General features: G+C 52.5%; 1 protein-coding gene across 3 annotated transcripts; it reads left to right on the plus strand.

Annotated features, from left to right (window-relative positions):
• Window positions 1-4,852: 4,852 nt before the first annotated feature.
• TCOF1 (treacle ribosome biogenesis factor 1) lies at window positions 4,853-24,569 on the plus strand. Of its 3 annotated transcripts, XM_063168843.1 has the most exons (18): window positions 4,853-4,971; window positions 5,502-5,557; window positions 8,159-8,301; window positions 9,034-9,140; window positions 9,418-9,766; window positions 10,595-10,680; window positions 11,138-11,356; window positions 11,954-12,223; window positions 16,018-16,192; window positions 16,383-16,525; window positions 18,321-18,494; window positions 18,901-19,099; window positions 19,325-19,413; window positions 20,098-20,326; window positions 21,286-21,882; window positions 22,951-23,048; window positions 23,542-23,578; window positions 24,030-24,569. In XM_063168843.1, the coding sequence occupies exons 1-17, from the start codon at window positions 4,861-4,863 to the stop codon at window positions 23,572-23,574; spliced, it is 3,078 nt and encodes a 1,025-aa protein (XP_063024913.1). In that variant the 5' UTR covers window positions 4,853-4,860; the 3' UTR covers window positions 23,575-23,578; window positions 24,030-24,569. The 3 variants fall into 3 exon arrangements, with proteins under 3 accessions (XP_063024913.1, XP_063024912.1, XP_063024914.1); XM_063168842.1 differs by having other exon boundaries at window positions 23,542-24,569; XM_063168844.1 differs by having other exon boundaries at window positions 19,328-19,413; window positions 23,542-24,569.
• Window positions 24,570-24,733: the final 164 nt, after the last annotated feature.

A 24,733-nucleotide genomic window follows, 5' to 3' on the forward strand; every position in this document is an offset into this window, starting at 1 on the left:
ACCCATCGCATTTCATCAGGATGCTGTGGCATTTAAAATGGCATTTCCTCCCATCTGCTGTGCATTAGCAGACAAAGAAAAAGGAGGAGGGGGGAGAGAACAGCAAAACAAAGGGGGGGGAGAATAAAACGGGATTCCTGAGTCAGACTGTTCCCAAAGCAGCTCCTTGTCCTTGCAAAGCCCGAGCCCACTGGCTGGGCAGGGGATGGTGACAGTGGCACTGGCCAGGGACAATCCTGCCCTGGCACTCCCTGGCTGCAGCCCAGCACGGTGCCCAGACGTGGTGAGATCTGCTGTGACTAAAATCCCTGCCGAGCAGCACCTGGCAGCCCCCTCCACACCCAGAGCTGCCCAAGCAGGGGCCCCACTGAGCAAATCCCCACAGGCTAATTTTGTCATTTCCTTCTCAGCCCTCCTCAGATTTTCCTTTGCTTCGTTCCTCCCTTCCCTGACTCATCTTCCCTTGCAAGTAAGAACCCCTTTCTCTGTCCCTTCACTGCTCCCCCTGTGCCTCTCCCTGCCCATGCTCCCACCTTCTCTCCTCACTGTCCCTCAACACCTTTCATCTCCATCCACCTCCTGCACCTTGTCCTGCCCCATCTGCACCTCCTCCACATTCCTTTCTCTGCTCAGCCCAGGTGGTGCTCCCAGGGCTCTTTCCAGGAGGCAGAGGGCTCCAAGCTCTATGGACAGGGCACTCCTTAGCAGGGAAATTCAGCTCAGCTTCTGAACTGGGCCATGAAGATTATCCTTCTAAACATGACTTGCACTTTCAGCCAATGCTCTGACCCATGAGACACATCAGAGTTACTTGTTGGGGGTCACAAGGGTCCTGTCCCTGGCCACTCATCCCACCCCGCTCTGGAGCAGAGGCAGAAGGAGCATTGTGTGTGCAGCTCACGTTCTGGATGGAATCAGCAGCCATGAAACATGTCAGGTGAGGAGCTGCTGCTGATGAGGAGCAACCAGAGCACCTTTCCTCTTGTCCCTGCTCCACCAGAGCACCTTTCCTCTTGTCCCTGCTCCACCAGAACACCTTTCCTTTTGTCCCTGCTCCACCAGAGCACCTTTCCTCTTGTCCCTGCTCCACCACCAGGATGTAAACACCAGCAGCCAGAAGCAGAAACTTCCTTGGGCAAACAGCCTGGGACCTTCCCACATCTAGACCCCACATGTGCTGTGTACCACCCTGCCCCGTGATCCCTATGGATCACAGTCCCTTCATTCTTCAAGCCCTCAACATCATCAGGCATCAGCAACCCCATATGCACCAAACAAAAGGAAAGAGTGTGACAGAAGATGTGTCCCACACTGCTACCACACATGGTGTGCCAGGGTGGACAAAGACCTGAAGCCTGGAGAGCAGCAGTGTTCCTGCCAGCCCAAGGGTCCTGCAGACGTGCCTGGGGGCTGTCAGCTCCTGCTGGGGAAAAGCAGCAAGGACAGAGCTCCCCAGCCTGCAGGCACACTCCTGACCCCAGGCTTGGCTGGGACACAAGCAGTCATTCAGAATGGAATAGGTGTGGACAAGTTTGACCCCAAGCAACAACCAGGCAGCCTGTGAAAGTGGCAGCAAGCAAAGACCTCAGCTTGTAGGCTGAGGGCAGGGAAGGGCTGTGTGGTTATTAGCAGACTGAGCTGAGCTGGCTCCTCAATTACAGCTGTTTTATCCTGTCTGGACTTCCAACAGCTTCCTCCGATCCTTTCGTGACTCAGTGTCTTGGCATGGAGAACACATACCCGAGAGGTTGGCTTTTGAAATCCACCAGGGACGTTTCACCTTCCTAAAATAAAGAGTGGGCAAAATATTTTCAACCTCCTTCCAAAAAAAATGTGTACACAAAATAAAATACCACTCCTTAATAAGCGCATGTTGTTGGGTCTCAGCTGGTTTTGGGCTGGGGTAGATTTTCCTGGTTATAATCACGCAGCTGTTTGCTGACTGAATAGCTGTATTTATTTTTTGACATGTTTACTAACCACCTCAAATACCTTCTCTACCTGTAATTGTGGTGCAGCACACATATTATTTTTTTTCAGATTTCTTCATTCAAGTGGGTTGTGTTATTCCCAGGCCCTGCACTGAGGTTTGTGGAGCACATTCGTGGTTTGAGGGAATGAAGCTTTGGACTCAGGTGACCCTGAACTATGGCAGATCAGTGAGGAGATACTTGGTGGGGGCAGGGGGGAAATGGAGTCAATTTTCAAGCCATTTGGGTGCTCAGAACTCTAAAATCCTCTATTTGCCTTTCTCAAGCAGTCCCTTGTGAAAGCGTTTCCTCCCATCTGTGCCCATCCACCTTCCTCCCTTCCAGGTTTTATTGAAGTTGGTAAAAGCCAAACCCTTTATGCTTTCTAGAGCCATGGGAGAACAGGGGGAGGCCTGAAAATGCAGCAGAGAAGGGGCTGGTTGCATTCCTGGCACCCAAATTCTGGGCTGCTTTCCCCGGGCACCCTGTAAAGAATTGTCCCTTGGCACGGGGATCAGAGGGCTCTGGAAAAGCCAGGCTGTACAAACACCTCCAGCCTGACCCTGCAGGGCTGTGCTCCCTCTCCTGCCCTCCTTGCCTTGTCCCACCCCTGCAGGTCAGCAGGATGTGCTCCCCTCCTTTGTCTCTCTGCTGGCATCTTGATGATGTGCTGATCTGGTCACCTGCCACCCTCCCGGTGCGTAATGTCCCACCCAGCCTCTGTCCAGACCTCTCCAAACAGTGCTTTTGCAATTCCCTGCACCACACAAGCCTCCATTAATAGCTTGACATTTGTCTCAAGATGTTTGGAGAGTCTTGCTGCCCAGGAGAGACCCTGAGCCCAGGGCAGCAGCTCCTCTAATCACCAGGGTTAGATGGTGTTAGTGTTCAGATTTGGGATTTTTTTTCTTTAAATAAACAAAGCAAACTGAGCAATTCCTGGAGGGATAGAACCATTCCAGACCATGTCAAAGTAGATCCAAAGCTGTTCATCCATATCCCTGCAGCAGACAGAGCTCTTTTTGGGCTCCAGGGGCTCCATCTGAACCCAGCCTCACTTTCTCAGGCTGCCTCTGCTTGCCCAGCCCCATCCACAGCCTCCACAGGAGACATCCTTCTCTCCTCTCTGCTCTGGGATGCTTCATCTGGCTTTTCCTCTCCAGGCAGGGCCACAGACCAGGCCACCAGCTGAGACTTTGTGCCTCGTGTCCCCTCAGAGCAGCCAGAGCTGTGCTGGAACAGCTCGTGGTCCAGCCACCCCATCATGGTGTGTGCTGAGGCCACACTCACACCAGGCTGCAGTGACCGCTGGAGCAGGGGGAGGTCAGCCCCAGAAAGGGCTGTCCAGGGCTGGGATTCATTTACAGGAGCTGTAAAACTGCCACCTGGACCGTGCCTTTACAGCCTTGGACCGTGCTGGTGTCAAAGACGTTTGGTGCAGCAGCCAGCTGGAGCCAGGCCAGTTTTATATTTAATCCTGCCTAGGAATACAAATACAGGGTCTGTATTTCGAATGAGCGACAGGCGCACCACGGACATTATTAAACCTTCCAAAAATAAACCCCTGCCAAAGTGATGGGAGCCAGATTTTTCCTGGAAAGTATCAGCACAGGCTGAGGGGTGCTGGTGGGGCAGCCCCTCCCTCACAGGCCCCTCTCCAGCAGCTGCTCTGCATCAGGAGCAGCTTCTCCCCTCTGCCCCCTTGCTTATTTAAGCCCCACAAACGCCAGTGTGGCTCTTCCGAGCAGCTCAAAGTCCACTCGGCACTGATAGGAAAATTAATCGACAAACACCAGAGGTTTATGTCCAAAAAGGAGGCAGAGGAGTTATTTCTTGCTTTATTCGAATAAAGGGAGAGGCCATGGAGCATTCCCCTGGGATCTCACCAATTTTTGGAGCATGCAGCCTCCTTTTTATCCCAATTTCACAGCTGCATTTCCCTTCTCTTTCCCCATTGGCTGAGGTATTTGAGAGGTTCAGACTCCCCGATACACCTGATACCAAAGATTTCCCTCTAATGTATAACCCTCCCTTTTAATATTTAATTTTTAAGGAATTTAGACGTTTTTCTTCCCCATTGTTTCTTTCATCTCTCAATGTCTAATTTCATTTATCAGCAAACCTGAAGTTTATTTGTAAAAGCAAATATCTTTTTTTCCATTCACCAATCAGTGGAATCCTTCCCATTCTTTCTTTCGCCTCCCAGAGCCGGCTTTACCTACCAGCAGACCCACAGCTTGTTTGTAAAGACAAATCCGCTATTCCTCTCAGCATCACCTCCGAGGATTCGCCTTCAGAGCGCTTTGGATGAATCTTAGGGAAAACTGCTCTGAAATATGTAGAATTACATATGGTGCTGCTGAGGCAGCCCCGGTGTGCCACCCCCGCTGGAGGGCGGCTCATCCTTCCCTCGCCCCCATCTCCCGCGCAGGGCTGTGAGGGGCCTGGCTCCGGCCATGGGGTGAGACCCCGCTTTCCCTGCTCTCCATCCCCCTCAGGGCGGTGGAGGGGCCGCCCTTTCCCTGCTCACCGTGCCCCGCCAGAGCTGCGGGCACTGCGTGAGGGGACCCCGCTCTTCTTTGGCGCCGTCCCCAGCAGAGGGGGTGTGAGGGAACCTCATGGGGTGTGAGGGAACCTCATGGGGCGAACCCCCCGCCCTTCCGTTCCCCCCATCTCCCACCGGAGCGGCATGAGAGAGAGACACCATGGGGTGATCTCCTCCTTCTTTCTCCCCCTTTTCCCCCGGGCCGACCCCCGTGAGGTGCCAGCCCGCTCCCCGCCGGGTCCCCCCACATGGCGCCCCCCGGACACTCCCGGCACTACGTTTCCCGTGGGGCCGCGCGGCGGAAGCGGAAGCGGCGTCTCTCCGGCGCGGCACGCGGGCCGCGCCATGGCCGCCGACGGCGGCGGCGGGCGGGAGCTGCTCGCCCTCATCTACCAGCACCTGCTCCGCAGGGGCTACACGCGGGCCGCCCGGGAGCTGCAGGCGCAGAGCGAGCAGGTAACGGGAGCCCGGGCCGCGCGGGAGGCAGCGGAGGCGCGGTCCCGGAGCGCGGGCCTCGGCGGGGCCGCACGGCCCGGTCCCGGTTCGCGCCCTCACCGACCACCGGCAGCGCCACGTGGGTGCCGGGCGCGCCGCCGGCCCGTGGCCCCACGGCGGCCCGCAGGTCCGTGCTGGACCCACGTGGTGTCCCGGCACCCAGCGGGCGCTCCCGGTGCCCGCGGGCCGGCCCGCCCCGAACCGGCTGGGGAGAACGCTGGCAGCCCGCCCGGTAGAGGCTCCGGTAGCGGGGGGCTGCTGCTCCCCGAACACGTGCGGCTCCGGGAGAGCTCTCCGGGGAAGCGCGCGGCCCGGGGTGCCGCGGGGCGGGCAGTGGGAGGGGTTCACCGGGAGGTGTGTGCCGGGAGCGCGGTCCCGTTTTCCGGGGAGGTTTGGCTGGGCCCCGCGGTCGCTGCCCTGTCCGGTGGGCACATCCCGAAACTGGGTCACGTTCGGGCCGTGCTTGACTGGTGTTCGCTCTGCTTTCACAGAAATTGCTCCCTTCCTTCTCGACCTCTCTCGAGGACATCTTTACCCACTGGGAAAAGTAAGTCACAGGAGGGAATGAGTATCAAATGGATTGCAGACTGTGCTGACATCTAGGCTGCGTGGCATGAGTGATTTCTATTTGTTGGAATTCTATGTTGTCAGAGGATTTCGGGTGATAACTGTGCTCAGTAGAATTCTCTCTTAACCGCTGGTTTCACAGCAATTCATTTCAGATGTTCAGGGTTATGCTGGTTTAAAATCTTCTGAACTTGGAAATAAGTTGTTACTTTAGTTTTGAGCAGCTGATGCTGTTTGTGCTGGATGATGCTGGAGTGTTGTGGAGCTCAGAGTCATGCTTTACTGTAAGAAATCTGTTCCACTTCTGTTTCACTTTCTTTTTAAAGCCACATGCTTTGCAGGATTATTGACCCGAGAACAGAGGAGTTGAGCAGGTGCTGAAATGCCAGAGCTCTTACACAGACTGAAACCTTGGCATAGATCACAGATGATGTGACTTAGAGGAAATCTCTTGGTTTCAGCCTGTCCTTTCCAGTCCTTACATGTTCCAAACACCCCTTTGAAGGTCTGCAGGAGGGAGCCTTCCCATCTGTGGTGTTTGCACCCATCCTGTGCCTTGCTGGATGTTGAGTGCAGCACTGTGAGGCCTGGGGCAGCCTCAGTGCTGGGTTATCTGGGAATCTGTGGAGTTGGGAGCTCTGGAGTGAGGATCTCCTTAGCATGGCCATGTCAGCAGCCTTGGGAGGTGTTTTTTCAAAGGTGTTTTCTGCTCAGTGCCCTGTGCCTTGCTCTGGTCCTCCATACCTGAGCAGGAGAAAGGCTGGATCCACATGAGGATGTGGCAGCATAGAAATGGGTTTGCAGTTCCTCCCTCTCCCAGTTTGTTGCTCTCCTGGGTGCTGATGGTGACCTTCCCACGTGCTGGTTGCCCTGCCTGCTGCAGCAAACCCTCCCAGACACTGTTGCCTTTAAACCTGGGGGGCAACAGGGCATTTGAATCAGGTTTGATTCCTCTTTCTTCAGCATCACCCTTCTGTTCTGATCCTGCCCTACAAAGACATCTGTTATTCCTGGTCTGCCTGGTTGGGAGTCACAATGAGGGGTGTGTTGGCCACTGTCTTTATCCTGGAGTGCTCCTGTGAGTGAGCTGTCTTTATCACATCCTGTTGCTCATAGGCTTTTAGCCCAAAAATGTCCTTACTTAGTCTGCCCTGTGGCTCTTGCCCTTCTCACCAGGGCTACCCCTGGTGCTGTTCTCCAGAAACTCTTCCAGACTGAGCCTGAAGCTGAGATTTGCAGTTCCACAGTTCCCTCCAGAGCTGCATTTACACTTGGAGATGCAGAGAGGGGGTGGAAGGGTGCCTGGGAGCTGGGGAAAGCTGGTCCAGCTCAGCCTTAGGAGCAGCCTGAGCCCTGCAGGCCTCAGATGATCCAGAATGCCACAGGGGCAGTGCTGGCAGTCACCATTTCTTCCCCTCACAGGGTGTCCCTGAGCTCCTGATCACTCACAGCAAATTCTCACATCACTCTGCTGTGCTGTCAGCTGCCACTGGATCAGGATGGTGCTGCAGGATCAGAGCTGCCTGTGTGGGCTGCCCTGTTGCTTTATTAAAAAGATTGTTGGAGCAGTTACAAGACTTTCCAAGAGCAAACGTGCCTTTGGCTTAGCCTGCTTGCACAAAAGTTGCTGTTACAGCTGTGCTGCCAGAACACTCTGACACCAAGCACAGCCTTTACTCATCAAATTGTTAAACTAATCTTGTTTTTAAAACAGATGAACAAATAAAATGGGCTAAACTGGCCCAGAAGTGAGGATATTTGCTTCTGATAACTGTGTGTCCCAGGGCTGAGGAGCATTGCATGTGTGAGTCACACCAGCTTGTTCCCACTGTTACCCTTGTAATGAAGCAAATGTGTTGTCTTTAATTCTCAAATGAAAACATGGGTAACTTGAGCCACATCATCTCTCCTGGTACAGGTGGGATTTAGAGCCTGGAGGAGTCTTTCTCCAACTTCACGTTTTAACTCAATTGAGCAGCTTAAGTGTTTAATACTTATGTGTTCTTTTCCTCCTCTTTTTCTAACACATCTTTTGTAGCTCCAGCCACTTCCTTTATTAAACCTCTCTGCAACCTGGCTTTCCTTTTGACTTGGGCGCCCAAGTTCAAATGACTTTTGTACCTTTTAGATTGGCTTCTCCTGGCCCTCTGGAATACCAGGACCTGGTATTTTGGGGATATCTGCCCTACCCTGAGGCTACACTTACTCTGAGGCTGTGACTGTAGCCCCTGGAGAAGGAATTTGTTCTGTAGGATGCCTTCTATCCAGCACCAGCCCAACTCTGTATGTTTTTATTACTCTGCTAAAGTAAGAAAGACTCTGCCTAGGGCACAGAAAAATCATCTAGGTTCAGCATTTACCTAAGTGTTGCAGGAATATGTTGCTCTTGGAAGTTTACTGAGGACTGGAGATGTCCCTTGGAGGTTAGAGAAGTATTTCCCACCCCCTTAGGAATTCCTCTGTAGAGAGATTACACTGCCTATTCTTAGGCTGGAGCCTGATCTGAGAGTAAATGAATAATTATATTCTAATTTGTTCAAGATATTTTTTCCCCATTTTGACACCTATTGTCTTCCCTCAGAACTCCACCAAATTCCAAGAGAAGAAATGTGAGTGATGAGGAGGCAGCGATCCCAGAAAAGATCAGAGTTCCTGATCCCGTGAGCAGCTCTGAGAGCTCAGAGAAAGAAGAGGATGAGAAAGAGAAGGCAAAAGCTGCAAATGGTAGGAGCCTTTCATCTCCCTGGAGCTGACAGGGTAGGACTGGAGACTTGTGTAGGAGCAGCCCAGCTTGCTTGGCTGGAGAAAATGCTTGTTAAGTGATGGCTATTTGTTTGTGCTCACAGAAAAATAGGACAACTAATTTAGCACCCCCTTCTCATGTGGAGTTTCTGAGGAGCACAGATGTCTGCTGAAGCTAGAAAAAACCTGTTATGATTCACTGGGGAGGGATGGGTGTTGTGCTGGGTGATGAAGCTTTGGGAACCTCTTTCTGCCCACTGTGGAGCACCTTCTAGTTGGTGCCAGGTGTGTGCTGGGCCAGCAAAGGCAGGCCTGTTTCACAGGTCAGGGAAGGTCTTGATAGTTGGTCTGGAAGGCCAGTGCCCTCTGTCTGAGGTGGGGATGGATCTTGGGTACAGCTGATGTGGGAGGTGTTGGCTTGCAGAGTCTAACAAAAACTTGTGTCTGATACATTTTCACAGATCAGTCTGGTCTGCTGTAGACCAGCCTTTAGAAAAGTGCAAATCTTGACAGATTCCCTGTCTTGGTGGCTGGGAGAGGGATGGGGTGGAGGAGCAAAGTCCTTGCCTGTCATGGGGACAGCAGTGGTGATGGTGTGGGGTCAGGTGTGCAGATGGGACCCTGCCCTGCTGCTGGGGCCCTCCTGCAAACCAGAGACCATGTTAGTGTGAGACACACTGTGACACAGCTGCTCTGTGGCTCTCTCCTGTGCAGCAGCCAGCCTTCCTCTGGCCACAAACTCGGTAGTGAATATAGAAAGCAGTGAGGAAGATGAGTCCTCGTCGGAAGAGGAGGATCTGGCTGGGAAAGGTGCAGTGACGGTAAGGCAATGCTCCTGGCTGTGAAGGCTGGTGGTACTCTGGGGCCAGGACTGTCCCAGACTCCTCAGCATGTGTAGAATTGTCTCCTGGGGTGAAAATCCTGTTTAAATGACCCTCCTATGCTGCCATAAGCCTTTTCTTAGATATCTGCCCCCCAGAATTTGCCCTGAAGAGCTCTATGGCTTACCTTGCTTGCCACATTGCTGTTGCAGGTATATTGTCTCCAGTTTTGCTCCTCATCTGTGTGTAGCCTTCTAAGTGCCTTTGTTTCCCACAGGTGACAGCAGCTGTGGTGGGTGGCAAAGCTGCCAACTCCCTGCATTCTCCTGCCAAGGCTGCTGCCCCAGCAGGCAGAGCAGAGGGGCTCTCTGCTGCTGACAGAACTGTGCTCTCCAGCAAGCAGCAGCCCAGTGCCCCAGCTGCAGCTCCATCCCCAGCCAAGGCCCAGAAACTGCCTGGTCCTGGGAAGCCTGGACATGCCACAGCAGCTGTGGCCAAAGTAGGACAAAGCAAAGCACCAGTACCAACCAAAGCACCAGAAAGTTCCAGCAGCAGCAGCGGCTCCTCATCCGAGAGCGAGGAGGAAGAGGAGACGCCGACTGCGAAGGCTCCATCCCCCAAAGCGGGTAAGGAGCCTGCAGGGTGCTGTAGATGTGTGTGAGCTCCAGCTCTGCTGCAGATTGGATCAGAGACGTGCCTTCAGCTTGTTCCTTTCAGCTCCCTTGCTGGAAAGCTCAGAGTGATGCTTGTTCCTTGGAGAGGCTGCTAGAACATTGCAGAGCAGCCAGCTCTGGAGCTCCGTGGGATGGATGCTGCGTGCCTGCTCCCATTTCAAGCAGCAGATCCTGTGCTAAGATGTCTGGCAGCACCCAGCACGTACCCAGGGGTTGGGGCTAACAGTGTAGCATGTCCAGAGGAGGTGCAGTACTAATGCTGCTGATACTTTCAGCTTTATGGAAAGGCCCTCCAGTGTTTTCTCTTTATTCCCAATTGCAAAGTGATTCGTTTTGGGGTTTGAAGTCTTCAGGGAAATCTTTCAATGCTTTGAAGTGTGTCTGTGTGTGTTGGAGGAGGAGGGTGAGAAATAGATCATTGAAGTTCTGGAAATGATCCTCCTCTTGGCTCTTATCCAGAGGAGGCCCAGCCAGGCTGGGTGCCTGTGCAGGGAGCTGTGTGTGGCTGGGCAGCACCCCATAGGGTCAGGGGGTGGCCAGGCAGCATTTCCCATCTCTACCTGCACTCAAGGAGAGCTGTTTGTGGGCCAGCATTTGTCTGGAGAAGCTGTTCCCAGCAAGCTATTGATGTTTTCAGCAAGGCTAGGTCCCCTTCCCTGCAAATCCCCTTAGCCCTCTCCGTGGCTTGTTTTGCTTCCCTGACTTCAAAAGCCACATTAGCATCACACTCTGGGGGCCCAGAGCAGGCAGCAGCTGTGACATCTCCTCGTTGTGTTTCAGAGCCGGCAGCTGGGGCTGAGAGCAGCAGTGAGGAATCAAGCAAGGACACATCCTCTGAGGAGGAGCTGGTCATTCCAGCCATCCAGGTAACCTCTCCAGCATGGATTCTTTGTCCCTAGGAAATCACTTCCCTTCTTTTGAAGAAGAGGGAAATGCTGCAGTGCTGTATTCTGACAGCACCCCTTACCTTGGGTGTTTGAGATCCCCAAAACCAGAGCACATGCCATGTGGCTGAGAGCCCCACTAAACCCTGCCGACATCAACCATTCTGTTCCAGTTTTTTCTAGTGCCTGAGGCTGAGGGAGATCCTTGGATCTGTAGGAGGTGATTAGTATGCAATTTGATGGATGTAGTCAGGCAGTCCATGGAAAAAGTGACTTGCTTCAGATAAGCCACGGCTCATGGGTCTGAAAAAGCCCGTCCTGGTCAAAATTAGCAAGGTAGCTGGCTTTAAAACAGATTCCATGCAGTTAGAGCTTTCAACTATTTTCTTCCAAGGTGTTACCTGTTTCTCCTGTTCCCTTTTGTTCCCCCTGTTCCCAGGCCAAGCCAGCTGTGAAAACAGTGCGGTCTAATGCAGCACCTGTGAAAAGTGCACCTGCTGCTGCTTCAGTGTCCCTGAAGAAGAATGCAGTGAAGCAAACAGCCCTGGCAGCAAGCCATGCCAAACCAGCATCAACAGCAGCTCCCAGGGCTGCACAGCCCAGTGACACAACAGAGAGCAGCAGCTCCTCAGACAGTGAAGATGAAAAACGTCCATTGGTAACCCAAGTGCCTGTCTCTGAGATCTTCCCTCTCCTTGCATGCCTCTCAGGGCTAGGAACTGCAGTGAAAAGAAAATTTTGTAAATGCATGTAGTGTGTAGCAAAGTCATGTTGGGGGTGGGAGGAAGGAGGCGTGAGGTGTTAAAAGGCACCTCCGTGTCTTTGCTCTGAGCTTTAATCAACCCATTGTGCCTTTCTTAGAAAAATCCATCAGTACTTTAAAAAAAAAAAAAAAAAAAAACCCAGTGATTGTTTTCCCACCTGAAGGGGCAAATTAGCATGGTGGAATTTGCTTCTCAGGTATAAATTGCAATAAATAGTGTCTGATTTGTCAAACTGTAGTGCAGCTCAGCTTCCCTACTGTGGAGAGTGCAAAGTGCTGCCTTGTACCTCACTGGGGGGGACTGATAGTAGCAGCAGACTGATGAAGAAAGCCAGATGAAAGAATTCCTTGTGTCCTGCCAGTCACTAATCTCCCTTCAGGGTTTGCCTTTCCTGGGGGGCTCTGAAATTTCTTCCCTTGATTATAGTCTGAGCAAATGAACTATGCTGCTGTGGGATTTGCCTTATTTCACTCTGTTCATGTCTTGTCCAGACAAAGCCACCTCCAAAATCCTCCCATGCCATCCTATCCCCAGTGAAACCTACAGCAGCAGCATCAGTCTCTGTCAAAGCAACTCCAGCAAAAACACTTCCAGTATCCCCAGGGAAGGCAGCACCAAAACCAACAGTGCCCAAGCAGGTTAAAGCCTCACCAGGAAAGACTGCTGCTCCCACAAAGCCTGCTGAAAGTATAAAGCCAGTGGAGAGCTCTGCCTCGTCATCCAGTGAAGAGGAGGATCTCCCTGTGCCCATCAGCCAGAAGGTAGGTGCTGCATTCAGCCCAGTGCCAAGGCATGGAGGATGCAAGACTAGGGTTTATCCCTTAAATGCTGCCACTGATCTTGTGTACCTTGTTTCTGCAAGGACAGCCTCACTCTTCTCACACAGTTGTACCAGAGGCAAATGGTTTGATACCAGCTATTCACTCCTGCCCCTCTGGAGTGGCCTTGTGTGCAGGGTCACAGGTATCTTGGTCTTGGCTCTCTTGTGGGGTTTGGTCAAAGTTCTCAAACCAAAGGAGAAGGACTGGGAGCTCACAATGGACTCAGGTGACTAAACTCAAAGGAGTGCAAATCTTCCTGAGAGTACAGGAGTACAATGCTTCCTGAGAGCCTCCCTAGGCATGTTGTACTGAGACCTGCCTCAAGTCTGAGCTGCAGGGGCCTTCAGAAAGTGCCCTGAAAGCAGTCTTGTGGAGATGCAGCCTTACTGTCTGCAAGGGAAGCTGGGGGTAGAGCCTCACGTGTCCTTGCAGGGAGGCTCTTTGTCAACACATCCTTTGACTATTGACAGGCAGGAGCCAGCAAGGCTCTGCATTTTTGTCTTCATAGCCTTGGTCTGCTAAGGTGGGTGGAGGGGGATGTTTCTCTCACAGTTGGCTCTGTGCTGCTCTCTTCCTGCATGATTGATTTTATGTGAAGATTCAGCTCTAGGTGACAGGAGTAGCTATTTGATAGCTGTGTCCCTGTGTAAAACCATCGAGATTTGTCCATTTTAGCAGGGTTTATGTGCTGGGGTAGGTTTGTGTCCTCTGGTGTTGATTCTGTGAAGCTTTCAACAGCAAGTTTTACCTGCTGATTTAACCACTTCAGCATCTTCCCTCTTGCAAACTGACATGTACCCCTCCACAGCCAGAGTCAGCAAGGAAGAGCTTGTCATCAAGGGAGCTCTATTTTTGCTATGCAGGCTGTTCCTTCCCTTGTTGGTAGCCTACAGGCAGGGACCACGAGTGAAGCCTGAAGATAAAGCATTGGGCTTAGCTGTGTCCACAGTCCTGTCCTCCCAGTCAAACTCTTCTTAGCTCATTCCTCACCATCTGCTACTTGGGCATATGCTAACCACTGACTTACTGTATCCTGCAACTTCCTCTGGCTTCTGTGCAAGATCCAAACAGATACAGAGCGTTGGAAGCTGCTTCATCTTTCCCTGTGGGGGTGGATTAGCACAATTAAAATGAACATCATGCCTAAATTGAACTGCTTAATTGGTATGTTTACCCCTGAAGACTCAGGAATATTTAGTGAAAGAAGTTGACAAGGTGTTTGCATATTTTGGGGGGACAGGATAGTCATGGGGGACAGTCTGATCTTAAAGATGCTGTGAGAGCTGCTTTTCTTTTGGAACTGCTAAATTTTGCTCTGCTGCTTCTTTCCTGAGTGTTTTGAGCCAAAGGTGGCACTTGAGCCCTCTATAGACAGGCTTTGGCTTGTGTTTACAAGGAGTGGGTGTGAGGTACACGTGCATCCATGTGTTGGGAACCCGTGTCTTCCTTGAGCATCCCAGGAAAACCCGCGTGGGTTGTGCTGACAGAAGTTGTGCCAGTAACTTTTAATCTTGCACTGCAGGCTGCGTGGGGAGAGGCCAAATCTCCCAAGAGACAGAGGGTCTCTCTTCCTCCTTGAACACTGTTCCCCCTCCTGTGCAGGTGGCAGTTGCCCCTGGGCTGGGCTGTGGCACAGCTGAGGTGCTGGTCCCAGTGCTGGTACAGGCAGTGCTGGAGTGTGATTTTACAACGTGCTGGGCACACGTGGCTCAGTGTTGTTCCTCCTCTTGTCATGCAGCGCTGCAGGATGCAAATGGACCCAGCGAGTGGCAGATGGGTTGTGAGGGAGCTGAGTCATCACACTCACTGAGCCACAGGCAGCTCCTGCTTTGGGGGCTGGAGAGGGAGCAGGAAAAATGATTTCCTCTTGAGTTATTTTCCTCCTCTCTGAGTAACTTCAGTACCTGTGACTCTCAAGCTGTCAGGAGCTCTCTGCCTGGTTTACCTGCTCCCTGGATGTAACTTGGCTGTGCTGTTGGCCAGATCCCACCTGAGACTGTCTGATCCATCCATCTGATGTGGATGGATGCACCTTGGCTGCCTCCCAGGAAGTTCTGAGGCTGTGTAAACCTTATGGTGGTTTCTGTTGTGTTCTTTCTGTGTGTTATGATGCCCCTGCGTGGCAGCTCTTTCCCACTCCATTACTAAGTTAGGAAATGGAGCAGCCCTGTGCTGTGCATCCACATAGAGGAAGAAGCCAGACCATTGGTATGAAGCACTTAAAACTCAGTGGGCTCAAATCTTGGTAAGCTCTTCCCTTGCACAGCAGTGTTCAGAACAGCAGAGAGGAGTTAGCACGTTCAGAGCAGTGTGTGTGAATTCTTCTGACTGCTTCAAGTACTTGTGTCTCTTCAGCAATGCAAAGCTGGCCTCTCTCCTGGAGATTGTGACTCACTGGTATCAAAACAAAACAGAGAAGTGAGGTTTGTGGTCCCCCCTTCCCCAAGCACTTGTGGAGGTTTCTGTTTCTCTAAGCAGTCAAAATGTGCTTGGCTCGTTCAGAGAGCTGTTCTGTAATGGGATAAACATGCAGATGCTGTTGTCTGTTTCGTGTTTGGCTTGGAGATGATAAACAGTGCCCCAATGGCAGCCCATGGCAGGGCTGTGCCAGGAAGCACTGCAGGATTGATCTTCCCAAAGGGCTGGTGCTCTCTGCTGTGGGCTGTGGGGGTATCACTGCATTAGCAGCATAGCAGGGATGGTGCAGCTGGGCAGGAATCTCTCATGGGGCACCAAAGCAGGCTGGCAGCACATGCAGGGTGCACAGGGCCTCCCTGCCCTGGCAAGCACAATGTTCTCCTTGGCAGAGCAGCCCGGAGATGAGCCACGAGTGGAGTGAATGAGCTCTGCCAGCCTGGGGAGTATCTGCAGGGGAGCAAATTCCCACATCATTCCACAAGCACTTCCTCTCCTCTGCCACCACTGACCTTCAGTGTGCACGAGGGGGATCTGCAGCCCTTGGACAGGAGCCAGGAAGAGAGGGAGTCTCACCTGGCAGTTGTGTATGTGGGGCACAGGCGACTGTGGCTTCCTGGTGCTGACACAACAGGAAAAGTGGCTTGTGGTCTGTCCTGAAACATCTGAGTGTTGACAGGTGCTGCACAAAGACACAGCCCAAGTGAGTGTCAGAGATGTTTTGTTGTCTGGAGATTTCTAAATTCTTAGACCTGTTGACAAATCAGCTTCCAAGTTGAGTCACAGTCTGTCTCTGCCTGCCCTGTGTTCCCAACCCTTGTGTCAGCCCTGTGTCTCTCCCAGCAGCTCTGGGCTGTAGCTGCTCCAGTGCTGTCTCTGAATCTTGCAGGTGTGATGGCCCAAGGCTTCCCAACTCCTGCTGATTCCCTGAACTGTGGCTAGGTTGTGCTGAATTGGCTTCCTTGGAGTGGGAGTCTTGGGGTTGCAGTGCTTCTCCTGTTCTCAGCCAGTGTCTCTGTCTCAAGAAAGAATTGCTTTTAGAAGCTTACAAGCACTATTAGCCTGTGTGCTCATGTAAAATGTGCTTGGGCCTTCTGTCAGAAGGAAATTGCTAAATTCAGAGGGATCTATCTACAGCAGCTCAGCCCAGGCAGTGGCTGAAGCCCTTTCACTCATAACACACCAAGGAGGGTGAGAATGTTAATAACAGCTCTGTTAGGGTAAAACAAAACCCAACCTGAGCTGAAACTGCATTTAAACTCCTAAACAACACCTGTACTAATACTGCATTTCTGGGCCTGTGTTTCTTTTTTGTTAAGAGGTTATCAGACCAGCCCAAGCCTATTCCCAACCTGAGCCAGGCTGCTAAAGCTGGGCAGCCTGAAAAAGCAGTGGTGAGCACCTTGAAAAGCCAGGTTTCAGAAAGTGGGAGCAGTGACTCGTCTGACAGTGAAGAGGAGCCTGCAGCAGCACAAGGACAGCCTCCAGCAGCTGGTAAGTTGTCTGGTAGTAGCCAGGATCCCTCACCTGCATCCTTATGGGTTTCTTACTCTCCCCTGCACGTGGAGCAGCTCCTGCTGTGGACAGCCCCAGAGAGCAGGGCAATCCTTTCTCACAGTGCAATCTCTTACATTCTTCCTGCAATCCTTTCTCACAGTGACAATCTCTTACACTCTTCCTGCAGTGAAAACCAATTCTGTGCCCCAACCAACCAACGTGAAAAAGGCACCAAGTTCAGCACCAGCCACAGCCCCACCAGCTGTGGACAGCAGTGGGGATTCCAGTGAGGAGTCAGATTCTGAGAATGAAATAGTCCCTCCTTCCCAGGTGAGGAGCTGCTGACCCCCTGGCTGTGTGGGCTGTAGTGCTGCACTCTCAGGGGTTGGGAGGTGGTGGCTGTGCACGTGGTGAGCAGTGCAGAGCAGCCTCCCCTTGGCTGGATTGGGTTTCCTTGGCTGTGTCCGTGGGTCTGGCTGACCCCAGCTCTGGGTGCACATCTCAGCCACAGCAATCCTGCAGTGTGTGAGTGCTCTGACAGGAACGTGAGCAGATACACAAGCCCAGGCTTTCCCTCTGCTCTACTCCAGGAATTTAGGCTGGAAAAGCAGCCAAATCCCTACAGGAAGAGTTTTTCCATGACCTGTGTAGCTCCAAGGCAACCCATCGCCTGGTTCCTCACAGACCTCTGAAGTTCTTTTGCTTTTCTTTTCCACAAGCCTTGGGAAGATGGCAAGATCTGCCCTGAGGGTAGCACAGCAGTCCTGCTGCCTTTCAGCTGGAGAGAAGGGAAGGTGACCCCATATCTGTGCTGAGAGTTCCCCTGAGTGCCATGGAGCTGATCCCAGCTGTCCCACTGGAGTCTCTTTGTGTCCCCATGCCAGTCCTGCAGAGCTGTGGCTGAGCTCCCTGGGGCCAGAGCTGCCTTGGTGTGAAGCTGTCCTGGGGGTGTCTGCACTTGTGCTGCAGTTTGAGCCCAGGAAACCACATTAAAAACCCACTGACTGAGGAACATGGCTGCTGTTCCACATGGGGGTGGCCTGGCTGGTGTTCTGAGCCCAGGCCTTGGTGGCCAAGCACACCTCATACCCCACACATGCCTTTGCTGGGAGAGGGACATTATGAGCACTCAGGAAACCCTTCCCCATGTTGGCCTGAGGCTGTGGCCAGTGCAAAGGCTGTCTCCCTCCAGCTGATGGGCAGGCAGCCATCCTGAGCAGTCCCTGAGTACAGCATGTTTATATTACTGGGGTTTTATACAATCCTGCAGTTGCTGTAACTTGAGCTCTGTGTGAGAGGGCCGAGAGCTGGCGTTGGGCTGCACAGCCAGCAGGGCCTGCTCCTTCCCAAGGCAGATGCTGTGTGGGGGAAATGTCAGCCCACAAAGGCCCAGCTTGTCACAGACCTGCAGGGAGAGAGCTGCTCACACAGCCTCGTCAGTAACACAAACCAGCAGGCTGAGTGCTCCCCCGTGGCTCCTTCTCCCTCTTCTGCTGCCATTTGTGTCATGGTCCTGTCCTCAGTGCCTGTTTCCATGCCCCTGGCCTTTCTATTTTTAACCCCTTTTATGGTAAGTTTGATGGGAGGTTTTAAATGTGAGGCAACAAAATTGCTCTTGTTAATGTGACCCCTAAATCTGTCTTTTGGCTTGTGGACCTGGAGGCAGATTTTCCCTGTGGCTGGTGTCTTTGTTTATCTCTGTTGCCAATTAACTCTTGCTGTGTGATTTTTAGAGTGTAAAAGACATCAGGGAGTCCAGATGCCCCCTCTGCAAGGGTTTACAGCTGCAGACTTGCTGGTGCTGCAGTGGGTAGGGATTCACAGCCTGCAAGCACAGCACATTTCCCCTGCCTGCCCTCAGGGTAGGTGCCTTTGGGGCTCTGAGCTACTGCTGTTGGCACTTTTGGGGTGTTGGCCCTCATTTCTGCTCCTGGCTGTGCCAGAGGCTCAGAGGCTCATGGGAGGCAGATCTGGTTTATAAAGGAGAGAATTAAAAAACAAAAGGTCTTGGTGCTGTGCTGAAAATGATAGAAAGGCTTTGGAGTTGGTGCTGGATTGGTGTAAGCTTCTGTAACATTTCCCTCCAAGTTTGCTCTGTCCTGATTTTCTTTCTCATCTCTTTCAGAGTCTGTCCCAGCAGAGTGTCAAAGTAACTGCAGTTTCAAGCATGGTGGCTGCAAAGGCAAATGCCAGCCTGCCTTCAGGGAAGAGGACAAAAACCCCTGCTGTCCCTGCAGTGAGCAGAGTGTCTGAGAGCTCAAACACTGGTGCCTCAGAGCACAGCGTGCTGGCAGGACAGGTAATGATGGAGGAGATCAAGGTGGGCACCTTCCTGGGGAGAGGGAGAAGATGGATCAGCCTGGGGCTGGTGCCACGTCCCCAGCTGAGGGAAGTGTTCATGAGGCTGGGAGAGAGGGGCTGCCCTATCCTGATCACAGTGAGCCTGCTGTGAGATGAGGCAGAGGAGCAGAGGGCAGCCCTGGTACCTTTGCTGTTCCTGGCTCCCAGCTGGCTCTGGCTGCTTCTTTCCTTTTGTGATAGCAGTTATCTGCTTGGCTTGGGCTGACTGACACAAACTGGAGCAGTACAGCTGAGGAAGGGCCAAGGTGCTCCAAACCCATCTACTCTGGGCTGCTGCTTGTAGTTTATGGATGTGAGCAGTTAGTTATTCCTCCTTCAGATCTGTTTCATCTCCCTCTCCACAGGTCCCTGCTGCTTCCAGCCAAAAGCAAACGGTTCCAGTGGGCAAAGCTGCTCCTGCCAGCACTGCCAAGGCCAGGCAGCCAGGACAGGACACCCACCCGGGCCAGGCTGTGCCACCCACTCATGCAGAGCACACCTCAGACAGCAGCATTTCCTCTGGCAGTGAGGAGGAGGAGGCACCCAAGGACTCTTCCAAACCTGGTCAGTTCTCTCCAGAAGATGCTCTCAGTGCTACTGGAACGGGGACAGCCTTTTGTTACCCCATGGCAGGTTGGCAGTGCTTGGAGAGGCATTCCTCCTCTCCAGCCTGGCAGAGCACTCCCCTGTTTTTGGAGGCAGAAGGGCTTTTGGTGGCAGTGCCTGTGCTGGGAAGGTGAGCTCAGCCCAGGCAGCAGTGGTTTAACAGGAGGAACTCTGCTCTTCCAGCAGGCTCCCTGCAGAAACCAGGAGGGACCCAGCCAGCCCACAGCTCCTCCTCAGAGTCCAGTGAGGAGGAGGAGGATGCAGCATCACAGGTATGGTACTGAGCAGGCTGGATTCTCTGGGGTCTTGCAGCTGGCTCCCAAATATGACTGAGAGACTGAATTCCCAGCCATAGCAGATGTGGTGCTGGGTGGGTTTGCCAGCAGAGAAGTGGGGGTTCTCCAGTGCAGTGGTGTGAGCAAGACCTTTTGGCAGAGAGAGAGAGAAGCTTTTGAACCTGGAATGCTTCCCCAGGCAGCCAGGCCTTGGGTCCAGGGTTCATGGTGCCTTCCCTGGGAGAAGAGACAGCAGGATATGGTGCCTTGCAAGGGTTAAACCAGAACTGCTGCACAGTGCCAACAGCAGCAGGGATTTTTTTCCCCCCACTTTAGTTTGTAACTTAAGCCATGTCCATGAAATTGCCTTTGTCAGTAACGTGCAGGGCGTGCAGCACATCTGCAGAGCATTAAGTGTGCGTGGGTGATGGCCAGGAGCCTCCCCCAGCCTGCCTGCCTGCCTTGCTGGGCGAGAACAAAGAGAACCTCTGGCTCAGCTGGTGTCTGTCACTGCTGGCCCCTCTCCTGCTAGCCCTGGGCTCTCAGAGCTGCCTCCACACGTGGCCAAAGGTGGGCCCTTCACTTGAAGTATGGGGATAATAGCAGCAGAGACAGAGCTGCACGTCTGGTGTGTGGGAGGCTGCCCTGCTGTGACTCCTCAGTGTGTCTGTGCTGTTTCAGTCCCTCCTCACAGGCTACCCAGTCCTCTCCAAGAGCCCAGCAACACCCCATGCACCAAAGACGGTTCTCCCCCAGCCTGGGGGTGAGGTGGGGCCAGGGAAGGCAGCTGTGAGTGCTGCAAACTCCCTCACCAAGGGCTCCCTGAAGGCAGCCCTGGCCAACAGCTCGAGCAGTGACAGCAGTGACTCTGACACAGATGACAACCAGGTGGCTGCAAACCACAAAGCAGGTGGGTCTCCTTTGGCAAGGTTGGGAATTTGCTTGGCCCTGGAGCAAAGCCGTGCTGGCACAGGGGGGTGGCACTGGGGAGGGTGGCCCTGTTCCCAGTGTGTCTCTGCCGTGGAACCCCAGCATGGAGCTCTGCTGCCGTCTGCTGGCTTCCCTGGCCACAGCACAGCCCTGCTTGTGCTGGCTGCCTGCAAGGCTCAGTGCCTTTGCCTCTTGCAGCTTTAACCACAGTAATGAACAGCAGCAGGTAGGGGTCTCCCTGGAGCCAGTGCACACGGCATTGCTGGCTTCTGTGGAGGGTTCAAACACTGCCTCAAGAACATCTGCTGGTATTCAACCCTCCCCTTGGGCTGTGTGGGCTCCTCTGCATGTCTGGAGAGCAGAGGAGGGGAAGCAAGTGAGAAAACCTGTGGAGAAACAGAATGTCCCACCCTTTCCCTGGTTTGTTGGCAAATTGCAAAACTTGGAGCTGAAAGCTGCTTCTGCTCTGGTGTGACCCTGGCACCTTCAGATGAACTCTGGCCTGCTCTAGAAGTTCAGATGGGTCTCTTGGTCCCTTGGGGACATCATGAAATTGTGTAAAGGGCTGTTGAGGAAGGCAGAGCTATCTATATAGGGGCTCAGGAGGGCCCAGGGGCTCTGGGCTTGGCCACTGGTGGTGATTGCAGGAGGCAGTGTGGAGACCCCCACCACCTTGGGAAGTCCCCAGCTCACTGGGGATGGTGTCCTGGGGAAGGACTGCTCCATCTATGCTCACCCATCTCGTGAAACAGCCAAAGCTGTTGTGGCTGTTGTCACCCACTTCAGGCTGAGGCATCTTTCTCTGACTCTGCTACAGATGCCAGCAAGTTTAGCTGTTTTGGGGGAGAAGAACTGGATGCTCCTCTTCAAATGCATATTTCCATCCTCCTGTGACTAGTCTGTGTAATGAATGCTTCCTGAATTTCTCTGTTTCTGCAGAAAACAACCCCACTTCAGGGCAGGAAGCTACAGAAGCCTCCAGCAAAGAGAAGGTGGCAGGAAAAACAGAGCCAGGTCATGCCAGCCTCAAAGCTTCCTCACTGAAGAAAACCCTGGCCATGAAAGAGAACAATGTTGGGGCCACAGGGGTGCAAGTGATCCCAGCATCAGCACATGCCCTGCCCTCCGTCCCACAGCCACAGCAGCCAAGCTCAGGGAGTGAAACTGAGGTCACCACTGCTGCTCAAGTCCCTGCAGTGCACACAGCAGAGGGCTTGGAAGTGAAGAAGAAGAAGAAAAAAGAAAAAAAGGAGAAAAAAGAAAAGGAGAAAAAAGAGAAAAAAGAAAAGGAGAAAAAGAAACCATCCTCCACAGTAGACAAGGCTGTTAAAACATCCAAGAGCAAAGACACAGAGAACAAGAAGCAGAAAACGTCTCTGAAGCGGAAGCTGACGGGACAGGATGGGGCTGTGGGGCAGCCCAAGGAGAAGAAATGGAAAGGGCAGGCTGATGAAGAAGCACCCAAAAAGAAAAAGAAGAAAGCAGATGGTGACCTGGAGAAGGCAGGCAGCAAGGAAAAGAAAAAATCAGCTAAAAGTAAGCATCTACACTTGGGGCCTAGTTTGCAGTAGGTTCTTGCAGCTGATGCACTTTCAGCCTCTGGTGCAGTGCCTTGCAGATAGCATCCACTGTCCCATTGGCTTCCTGCTTGGCTGCTTCCCTCGTGGAATCAGTCATGTGGCTTGAAAAAGGTCTCTTAAGATCATCAAGTCCAACCATTAACCCAGGCCCACCCCCAGACCATGTCACCACATACCATATCTACACATCTTTTAAATGCCTCCAAGATTAGTGACCACATTACTGCCCTGGACAGCCTGTTCCAGTGTTCTAACAGCCCTTTTAGTGAAGAATTTTTTTCCTAATATTCAACTTAAACTTGCCCTGGCTCAACTTGAGGCTATTTCCTCTTATCCTGTCATTTCTGACCCGTCTACAGCTTGTTCTGTAGTGGCCTGCTCTCTGCCCTAATCCAAAGACCATTTTTTTCTTTACAGTGCAGCCTGTATTTGCAATTCAGAGATGGTTTTGTGCTAGATCTGGTAGAAAGAAAACAAAAAAAAAATAGAAAAGAAAAAATAGGGAGAGAGGATGTGAATTGGCTGGGCCAGGTCTGATGATATTTCTGTTCTGCTGAAACACAGCCCTTATTTTTGGAAGAGACAGACTTGTCTATTGGCCCTTGTGTGAGCTGTTTAACAGGGATGAGTGGAGCCTCTTGTGCTGAGCTGAACCTCATGTCCACCCTGTGTCAGCAGCTCCCCTGGCTCTCATTTCTGCCATGTGCCCATCTACACCAGCTCTGAAGCAATTCCTTGGAGCAGGTGGGCAGCAGGAGGTGGAAAGAAGGGAATTCTGTGTAATTCCATCCATGTGTGTACACAGATGGTAGGATCAAGCTGCTCTGGCTCAGGGGTATTGGGGAAACATCCCTGGGTGCAGCTGCCTGTGGGTAGAGCTCTGCCTTCACCCAATTCCTGCTCTGGAAGTCTTGCTCAGGTTTGGATGTGATCAAAATCTTATTGGAGATGCTCCTACCAGTCTCTGCTCCCTTTAACAATACCAGAGTCCCTCTCTTAGTTGGCTTTTCTTTCTCATTCCTAGAAAAGAAGACTGGAAAAGAAAAGAAGAGCAAAAAAGCATCTTTGGAAGGGGAGCCTGCAGCAGATGGCTCTGCTGAGGTTCAAAAGAAGAAGAAGAAGGTATGTGTCACACCCTGGGCTGTGGTGCTCACCCCAGCAGAAGTGAACAGAGCCATGTCCTGGCCTTGCTGGCAGTGCAGGGAAGCCCACAGTTCACTGTGGCCAGTCTGGAGACACCCTGACCTTTGGTTGGGGCTAGAGTGACTCAAAGGCCTTGTTCCTGTATTGCTGCCCTAGGAGATTCCTCTCCCTGGAATGCTCAAACCCAGGGACCCTTTGGTGGCAAAGGACTTGGCCCTGTCTAAGGAGCAAGTGCTGCTCTCCAGCTGCCTGCTCATCTCATTCTCAGCAGAAGCTGGATTCCTGAGGCCTTGGTAGACTTCTGCATCCCATCCCAAGGGCTTGAAGGGTGACACAGGGAGACTACAGGATGTTCCTTGTGGTGGCTGCCACCTCTACAGGGACATGTCCATGAAGCCTCTCTGGCTTTGCTGGGTCCTTCATGTCTGTGGTGCAAATGATGCTGATGTATTTTCTCCCCTTTCCATTTTAGAAGAAGAAAGGAGCTGATCCTGAAGGATTGTGAGAAGGTACATGGCCTGTGGGGACGGGCCATTGGCACCCTGAGCGGCGTCACCTTGGCCACATTCAGAACTCCTGGGCCAGATTTGGGAAGACAAAAAGAGCCCTCTGAGAGCTCCCTGAGCCAGCCTGGCCTTGGATCAGAGGGCCAGGGAGTGGAGCAGTGTGAGGAAGGTCGTGCAGCCGTGTGCTGGCTTCTCTGGATGTGTGTGACCTCAACTCTGTAGCTGCTGAGATGTCCAGCCTGGGTGTTGCTGACCTCTGTCACAGCAGAGATGAGTGACCTCTGGCAGTGTCTGTCTGTCCCTGCTGACCCCAGGGAGCTTGGAAAAGTGATGGGATTGGATGGTGATGTTGTAGCCACCTGCAAGTGGACCAGCTGCCTCTGCCCACGCTCTGCTCAGCTGTAAGGCTGCTCTCCTCCTCCCCATCCCTAACTTCTAACTCCTCTCCCCAAAGGTACCGCATTCCTGTGATTAAAGATTTATGGGTGAAGATCAAACAGAAGAGAGGAAAAGGAAGCTCACCTGGAGAATTCCAACTTTTTTTTTTTAAATAGTAATTTATCATTTCTTTTAACTGTGACTTTTAGAACAGTTGTGTAACTTTCTGCCTCCTCCTGCCCTCCTGAGGCTCAGATTTGTGTTTATAGTCCCTCCAAATGGAATGGAAGTGGAGGAGGCAGTTTGACCAGAGCAGAGCATAAACTGCTTTTCCCCTTGTTGACACCCAGCCATCCCTTTCTCTTACCACAGAGCTATATTTTTGAGAAAAACTTTTACCTTTTTTCCCCTCCTCCTGTGACTTGTGGTGTCAGTCCTTTTGCTACTACAAAGAAAGCTCTTGGGTTTCCTTTTTACTCTGACACTGACAGCAGTGATTATCATGTCCCTGGAGTTGCACTGAACAGTTGTGTCCAGCAGCTGTTCTCAGCCAAGGCAGAGTCGGTTTTTGTGTTGTTTTTTTTTTTTTATGAAATACAAAATAAAAAAAAAAACAACAGACAGATTTTTCTTCAGCTGCTTTCTTCAGAGCTGGCTGGCTCTGGAGGATGTTATGGGTGGGAGAGCAGAGCCCAGGTCTGCCTGTCTGGGGCAGGGGGACCCCAGGGCCCCAGTGACACCAAACAAGGGATGGGGCAAGGAACACAGCCAGTCCTGGGT

This window comes from Melospiza melodia, chromosome 14 (genome assembly GCF_035770615.1).
Source record: "Melospiza melodia melodia isolate bMelMel2 chromosome 14, bMelMel2.pri, whole genome shotgun sequence".
Taxonomy (NCBI): domain Eukaryota; kingdom Metazoa; phylum Chordata; class Aves; order Passeriformes; family Passerellidae; genus Melospiza; species Melospiza melodia.